This window comes from Nesoenas mayeri, assembly GCF_963082525.1.
Source record: "Nesoenas mayeri genome assembly, chromosome: 2".
Lineage (NCBI taxonomy): Eukaryota > Metazoa > Chordata > Aves > Columbiformes > Columbidae > Nesoenas > Nesoenas mayeri.
The window spans coordinates 47,067,371-47,076,246 of NC_137543.1; the positions used below are offsets into that span (position 1 = coordinate 47,067,371).

The window sequence follows — 8,876 nt, forward strand, 5'->3', positions numbered from 1 at the left end:
TATGGTTGATATGCTCTTAAACCTATTTGCTGTATTTGACATTTAAGTAGGAGAATATAAAATACAAAATCCATTTTGCAATAGACAGTATATTGAAAAGTGCAAAATCTCCTTTTTCTTGGATCTTGCCAGTCTATTTTTCTATCATTATGATTACTAATGACTGTTGTAGTGGGTTACTAATGAAGCAGTTATTTAAAAATATAAAAAGGATCCATTGCGTATTGGCAAGAAGTGTACTTAAGATTATTTTATTTGTAGAGGTATGTAAGATAGGCTTAATGAAAAATGCACTGAAACAAATGCTGGGAATTTCCTGTGTACTATCATAGTTTTGTTTTTTTTTGTTGTTCATGAAAATGTTTGTACTTTTTTATCATTGTCTTTTATGAAATATAATGTTCTAAAGATTGTGTTGGTTTGTTTATTCTGGGGTTCTGTGGAGAATATATCTTCATTGTGTTTTGTACATAGACAAAGTGCTCATTTTTGTAGTGCTTGGTATCCCAAAGTAACAACAAAAGGAAGGGAAACCTGGCCAGCAAATACATCAGGTTAGGCTGTGATGGGATCAAGTCTTAGGCTAACAAATTGTTTTTCCTTTGTTGGTATTTGTATGCTTTCAGCTTTTGGTTTTATTATGCTAAATGACTCAACATTTTTGTGTAATTTTCCAAGATAGGGTTGCTATTCTGTTGAATCTCCCAATGGCTCCTCTTTATGTGTATACATAGGAATAATCTTCCCCAAATATATGGATTGCAAGAATGGGAAATAAAAGTATTCTTCCATATTTCTTCTGGCTTTAAATAGGGAGCTGCTTTTCTCAGGAATTGTTAGTTATCCTTCTTATTTTTCTTTGTATCGTATAGCCATTACAAAAGTGTCTGATGGTTAGAGGTGTACAAGTAATTTTTTGGAGCACTTCAACTGAGGACAAAGGTATTTGCAGGATTTTATGAAGAAACATGAATAAACTTTTTCAAGTATGTTTGATGGATATACTTTTCTGCAACACTGGGTATGGACTCCCCTTGAAAGTGTTACCAGTTATATCAGAAAGCAGGAAAAAATGCTTTTTAAATATGTGTAGCATCCTTAAATGCTGTTCTACCTTTCTGTCACTTTTAAGCTTGTTTTGCTTCTATATCTTACAAATCAGAATTGAGAGGTGAGTTTCTCTCATGGTTATGTGGGACCCTGGGTGGTTGTCCGATGTGACTTCAGATATTGTGGGCTTCAGTAGTAAGGTAGAGATGGTGGTAGGTGGTAGACTTTGTTTCCTGTGTGCTTGCTTTTCATGAGACACCATTCAGATGTGCTTGGCTCATTTCCTTTGCAGGAAGGAATATAGTTTGTTAACTTCATGGAAGACTTCGGTTTATTCTCAGAATACCAGTGATAGAGCTTCAATGCATTTTTTTTTTTTAAATGTAATGAGTTTTTTCAAACCTAAACTTTTATTCAGAAGAGCAATACTTACAGAATGTGGACATGCAGAATACTTTTATTCAGGAGAGTATTTGAAAACAAAGTCAACACACATTCTTCCTGAAGTTAACGAAGTGGATAAATGACTGTTACTGTTAGTGATTTCATATGAAATCTAAAGCTGTTGATATGGCCGAAAACTAAGTTCTCACTTGTGGAAATTTTAATTTACATATCTAAATTTTCATGCTTTATGTCAGCTTCTATTCCACTGGCTCACTAACTACTGCTGTGATTGAGTAAGAAAAGGGACTGAGGAGAACAGCAATGGAGTAATGTCGGTAACCAACATCATTAGCTGTGAACACCACCTGGAAAAAGAAAAAGCATAGAAGACAAATGAGAAATGATCTCTGGATATGAGCCTGGATGGAACCGCTGTGATCATTTCATCTAATGGAAATATCGTCTCTTGTGGTGATTTGACCAATGTAATCTGTGATTGCCTGCCTCACACAGTTGTGGTTTTTTTTTTCCCACAGGTGAAATATCCTTTGTTAAAAGCATACATGTCACTTACATTATTTAAACTTTTATTAAATATATTTATTATCCAAAGGGGTGTTTCCTTGTTGGTACCCATTAAAGGAAACAAGATTTTTTTTTTCCCTGTTGAAGACCTACATTGAACCCCATTGACTGTCTTTATTAAAAAAAAAAAAAAAAAGGGCAAGCATTCTTTCAAGTATTTGAATATTTTTCATGCTTTTATGAAGTCCTGAACTTTGAGGAACAGAATTAAGCATAACATAGTGCTACAGTAAATACCGTCAGGTCAAAATATGAAGCAATTATTTTCTTTAATCCTGCTTACATATTTCGTAGATAGAGAAGGATTGTGTTAGTCCTTTGACCACAATGTGATAATAGCCTTATGTATGAATCATTTACAACAGCAGTTTTAACGTGTCCCTGATCGGCTCATGTCCTGTCCTTTGATTTCTCCCTCTACAGAGTAGATTATTTTGTATTGTGAGATGATGGGTGTCAACTTTTAAAACAGACACAGTTTAACTTTCTGTGATGTGTAGCTTGTGCTCCTTTCAACCTTAATTTAAAAGGTGCATATGAAACAACTAGTGAACTGAGCAAAACATGATCCCTACTGAGGCTTCTTTTAAGAAAGGAGGTTCTTGCAGCCTGGATTAAATTCTAGTCTTGGATTTAGACTTAAATATTGTGTTGATGTATAACCAGTTTGCTTTTGCACTGTAAATCTTTCACTGTAACTCTTATTTCAGTTATCACTGAAGGCAAGACTATCCAGCATTAACCTTCATTACTTTCTAGAATGTTTCCATTTCAGGGAGGCAGAAACAAAATTTAACCCAGATGTTTACATGTTTTTTCAAAGGAGGTGAGGAATGGCTGTTTGAGCAGCATTTGCGAACTGTACAGCTGGTGGTGCCACTGATCTGTCACAGTCTAGCAAGCAACTAACAACACTGGGCTGCTGCTGCTGAAAGGTCTTGTGAAAGGGATGATGCTGTGGTGGGGAAAGGGGCAGCCCCCACAGAGTCCCAAACCTGGAGATGGCCTCAATACCAGGTTAGGGCCACCATCTAAAGAGTTTATCTATCCCATGCAAACTAAAAACGCCTGTTTGTGTTGCTTTTTCCTCTTGTAAACTGAGGATCCGAGCATCCAGAATGCACTTCATACTTCCATGATATTAAAAGATCTAAATTATAAGCTTTGACTTCAACCATACAAATACTGGATCCAAAAGCAGAAAAATCCATTTTCTAGGAGACTTAATAGAGTACTCTGCCTGTTCTCCCTCAGGTGTCTAGAAATAATCACAGAAAGATTCACAGGCTTAAGTAGAGCTAGAAGGACAGAAAGCCTCCTCATAAGTAATGCATCTAAGAGCTTATTGAGAGTTATGGGGAAGATAGTAACTAGATTATCTCATGAGTATGTTGTTACGAAGCTTTGAGATTGTGCATTTAAAGTGTTAATTTGAAAATGTTTTAAAGTGAAAAGAAAGTTCAACATGTGCAATTAGTAATTGAAGCCTGGGCATATAAAATATCTTTATTCTTTGCAACTGAAGTAGAGGAGAAAATGAATACTCACATCAGCATGGTGATGGAAGGGATTCAAGCCCAGTGTCTTCCAGTAAGAGGCTGTGTCAAGCTCAATCTTGTATATCCCTGTTGCAAATTGTTCTTTAGTTGTGAGCTCGTGGAGCTCTCCATTGTCATTGGTTTGCCTGTGTGATGGCAGGAGAATGCACTTTTATATATTGTTTAAAAGCCTGAGAAAAATGCAGTTCTTAGCAACTGAACTTGAGTGATGTTGTGTGACTTAAGTAATATGATGAATACTTCTATTGATTTGGAATAGCTTATGTCCATCTGTACTATGGATGCTTCGGAGCTTATTTTGGTGTTTGCTGTTTCCACAATCGCCACAGCAGACGGCTGCCTGCTATGTCACTGCTCTGCGTGGTTTAGGGCTGAGCCAAAAGCTGGGCTTGTTTGTAGACTCTTGGCAGACTCTTGGAGTTAATTAAATGAACTCACTCAGAGGGAGAACTTAACTGCTGTAAGCAAAGTGGAAGCTCTATGATGCACTTATTCTGCAGGTAGTAAGTAGGGTTAACTCTTGATTTTTTTTTTTTTTTTCCCCATTGTTTTCTTCTTGAAATACATTGAGTTGTTTTATCAATATGAATATTTTTTACAGATGGCTGAAATATGAGATTTACTGTTTGAACTGGCTGTAGGTCAGCCAACAGTGTAGCCTTATGGAATTCCCTGTTGTCTATATCAATCAGTTGTTTTTTCACCCTCCACAAACAGATGGTTTTGTTTGATTTGAAGATGCTATCAGGGCTGTCCAAGGCCATAGTACTGGCATGAAGCTAGAGACCTTTGAACACCAACCAGTTTGGAGGTCCAGAACCAATATTGAATGCTGTCTCTCAGACATGTCTGGGTTGAAGACTATTTCTTTGAAATAAGTTATATAATACTAGGTTTCTGATTGCGTAGGTTATCCACAAATAACAATGCTGATAGTAGCTGACTTTGGTAGTCACAAACAACTGCTGTATGTTATAGCTGATGAATCTTTTTCTGAACATATTTTATTCAAATTGCAGCAAAAAATAAAAAATTGATTTTAATGTCATTATCCAGTGCATTACTTAGAATTTGTGCTTTAATGTAGCTTATAACTGAAGTCATAGAACATAATTTGTGTCTTACAAGATGCTCTGTGGTCAGTTATCAGACTTGTTATCAGTTCAAATGTCTCTGTTTTCTTTGACATAGATTCATCATTAATTGTTCATTTCTCCAATAAGCTTTCTCAGCTAAAACCACACATCTTTAACTGAGAACAGTTATTTCAGAGTCTCTCAGTAACATTCAGTTATTTACAAATTACCAGGGCTGGAGAGGTTAATTTAGTATTATCAGGACTTTTGCATACCTTAAGGTTACTTTGTTCTTTGTTTCACATGTTAAGTATGTTTTTAACGTTTCTGTCAACATCCAGCTGTTCAGTCAGGTATTTTTATAAGTATCTTCTGAGTCTCTAAGCTCAGATTTGATGATAAGTAAGCACCTATTTCACTTTTTCAGGTAGAATAGACCACTAACAGAGGAAAGAGGGTGACACTTTGCAAGTATCATGGGGAGAAGGTGTGGAAGTGGGAAGTTGCTTGTGGAACAGAGGGAGAGATTTAATTCTGTGTACCTCATAAGAAGTTTTTCAATTTCGTTTCAGATTATACTTCAAAAAATGCTTTTGAGTTTTTAAAATCTTAATGTATACTAAAATTGAAAAAAAAATCATCTACATTTGAAATCCTATAGTTATATTTTTAAAAGACATGACATCATTTACATATCTAGGAGATTCTTTTTCTTCTTTTAGATGTAATTGCTTCTCTATGGGGGAGGAGGTGAGAAGGCTTTATCCCCCATTTTCTCCTTTTGGCTGATTCCTCTTTCTTGAAGCAAAGGCAGCTATCAATTATGACGTGGTATATGTTAAAAATAGTTCCGTGTTTTCTTTTTAAAGCTGTGCTGTTGCATGAAATGAAAATCCATTTAGAAAGAAGGAAAATAGCCAAAGTCTTAGTTTCAGGCAAACTAGAAGAGTCTGCCTGATTGTTCTGGTAATAATGCAGCAGTTCATTGGTGAGTACTAAAAAGTAATATAATCCTTTGTAATGAAATTGAAGAGAAGCGATGATTGAATTAAGGGCTAGTTTAAAATACTTTCTTGTGCTCACCACAATTATAAAGCATTTTAAAACCATCTATGTAGTTGAAACTGTATTACAGTTAAAAGACAGTCTGCAATAAATTAATTCAATAGTATGTTACCCTTCCTCTGAGTGAAAAAGACACGTTAGAGAATGTGACAGTGTTTTTCCTACTATTTGGCCTCTTCCCATTGCCTTTCCCTTTTTTCACTCATTATTTTGGTATGACTTACTTCGAATTTAGCAGCTCCCAAGATCCATCTGCAGCTTCTTTATATAACTTAACTGGAACATTTGAAGCTGGACTTCCTCGGACTGAATCCAGAATTTTTATAAAAAGAGGATGCTTAGAGTCAGCAGACCCCTTCAGGTAGGAAGAGAGAATTTTTACATTGTAAGAAAGATAAGCGGCGGTGCATAATAAAGCAGTAAGGAGTCTTATTCTTTAGATCTGCAGAATATACCATGTTTTCCTCAACATGATCACTGTGTACTGCAGACATATGTAGCCTGGAGGTTTCTGGGTGTGGTGGAACAGGGGAGGAAGATGTCAGGAATTGTTGGAGGGAGTAGCCATGTGCACTGAGGTGGCACTGCAGCTGTCTGTGAGAACATATCTCTGTTTTCTCTTTGTTGTGGCCTAGCTACACATCATCTCCAGCATGAAGCTGTAACTAAATTGTAACCTCAACAGGAAATAATCATCAGAAGTAGTAGGAATGTTTAAAACCTGGCGACACTTCCTCTGCATTTTGAAGTGGCAATTCAAGCACAATTTTCTGGATGTGAGAGCCACTAGTATCTTGTTGCCATAGAGTTACCTTAATTCTGCTGTAAACCTCATAAGCAGCACACAAGAACTCTCTCCTAACACAATGTTGGATCATATTTGTCGGCCCCTGGCAGCTATGCAGGGATAGGAGAGGAAAACCTTCCTTCAAAGAAGAGGTGATGGTAGTTTCACTCCCAAAATGTTGGTCACAAGCAGTAGTTAGGCCCTTGTGCTTTACCTATGCAATAGCAGAGTTGAATCAGGGCTTCGCCCTTCCATTACCTAATTCTGTATACGAAAAGGGAGAAAACAGTGCTTTGTGGATGTTGCTAATCAGGGATGATGTCAAAATAGCAATCACTGATGTCCTTTTAGTCATTGTGGAATTGATCACAATATAGATGTTAAAAACTAAGAACTCTCTCTTACTTCCCCTCTCATAGTCTGTAATGTGCTGACTGCCCCGTTGGCCAGGAACCCTGCCCTATATCAGATGGATGTATGGGCACGTATCTATACTGCCTGTAGGCCGTGACTCCTCCGGCTCCCTTTCTGCAGGGCACAGGCTCCTTGTGAGTGTATCTTTTGAGGCATTGACAATGGGGGCTCTAGTACCACCAGCCATTTTCCTGGCTTTTGCACCCTGTGAGCTGAGTGGAAGTCTGCTTCCTCACAAAGGCTGGTCATGTATTCTTTTTTCCCAAAAATTAGAGCTCGAGAGAAGGAATGAGTAGGGGAGGAAAGAGAGACAAGTCTGTCCTAGGAGATTTTCTGGCTAAAGTGTCTGTCTAGCTGGCTTTGCTGGAGTCAATGAGCCCTCTGGAAGTGGGATCCTGGCTTTGGCTCAGTGCTGTGCTTGTGTCAATGAGTATGGAGTTCCCTTCTTGTTTACATGTAACAGCTGTAGTGGGTAGAGCAGGAAGGGAGAGGACTACAGAATGCATTTCTCCAGCAAATGAAATCCCTCACAGCAGGAGCTTGTTCATTGTGTTATAGGGGCTGTTAGTTACTTTTCAACAGGCCCAAGGCTTTTGTGTAGTTAATATGATATATTTTTTTTTGCTTTCTTCTCTCACATTGTTTTTCATGTAGTTGCTGAGCCTAATGACAAGTGCTGCTTCTCTAACCATAAAGCTCTCTCACTAGTCACTGGAGAAGAAGGACCAGAAAAAAGAGCAGTAGAACTACAGTCAACACATACTGTAAAATCAAAATAATTGCAATAAAATGGAATATCCTATTTTTCATTAATTAAGATATAAACAACAACAACAAAAAGGCTGGGACTACATCAGTATGAAGGACCTTAATCCTGAGACACTTACCGGTGGTGCGGCTTCGGAGAAAAATGCCAGGCCAGCTAAGAAAACAAGAAATACAGAATGAAAAGACATTTTGCCTACCACTAGGAAGTCTCAGTGTCAGCAAGTAGAAACTGATGGAATCTCTGGCTTTTATATCAAGGCCTCTAAACTGAGGCTACTTATCAGAAAACCCATATGAATTTCAACATGATGGTTCATATTATTTACTTGGTAAACAATGAGAAAATAAGTAACCCATACAAACATGAACCTTGTCTGCAAGAATAATTCTTTTCATCATTGACTGTGGAAATATTGTGAATATTGCCTAGCTCAACTACAGTGATGTGTTTTCTTGGAAACAATGTCTATTCTGTTTCATTTTTCTCTTTTCATTGAGGAATAGGGCTGTAATCATCTTGTACAGTTGAGAGAAATACAAATTTCTTGTCCATTCAGCAATTTCTGTTTCAGTGAGTATTTCTCTGTGGTTATAGCTTGGCCTGACTCGCCCATGTTTATCTATTATGAGATTTCTCTCTGTGGTGGCCTCAGCCCCACCTCTGATAAAAGGTAAGTGGATAATGTGTGGGCTATCTAGTTATCTTATGCACTCACCTGGGAAAAATGTCACTTATGGTTTTCAACATGATAACTAGATACCTACATACCTATTCCTGGAGCACAGTCAGTGTTCCAAAGTCCTGTCACATCACTTGTGCCTTAGATTCAGCGCAAGTTTCAGGACCTTCCCTATACAATGGCAAGTCACTCCCCACCAGAAGTCTGTGCTTCATTTTAAGGAACTGTTACTTCTTGAAATTAAACTTAGTCTTTCTCCTTTTTACTTAGACACATGCACCTACACTCTTCTACTTGTTTATCCTGGCCTCAGGTGGATGACTACAGGCAGAGCAGTTTTTTTGTTTGATTATTTTTATAATGACACCATGACTGTATGGATATATTTGTCCTATTTTGAGGGCGTAGCCCACTGCAAACAAAACTCACTGGTTTTCAAGCTTTAGGAATAGTAGGATCTCGTGAAATCTGCATGCTTTAAGGTGGGTGCTGTTTTGGAACTATT

At 37.5% G+C, this 8,876-nt stretch overlaps 1 protein-coding gene across 1 annotated transcript; it reads right to left on the reverse strand.

The window, feature by feature from the left end:
* Positions 1-1,204: 1,204 nt before the first annotated feature.
* On the reverse strand, positions 1,205-7,879 carry LOC308037067 (transthyretin-like; the record flags this gene model as incomplete). The annotated part of the gene is made up of 4 exons (XM_080338545.1): positions 1,205-1,802; positions 3,571-3,706; positions 5,947-6,077; positions 7,811-7,879. 4 exons carry the CDS (start codon positions 7,877-7,879, stop codon positions 1,695-1,697), a joined length of 444 nt encoding a protein of 147 aa, XP_080194671.1. The 3' UTR covers positions 1,205-1,694.
* Between the last annotated feature and the right edge of the window lie 997 nt (positions 7,880-8,876).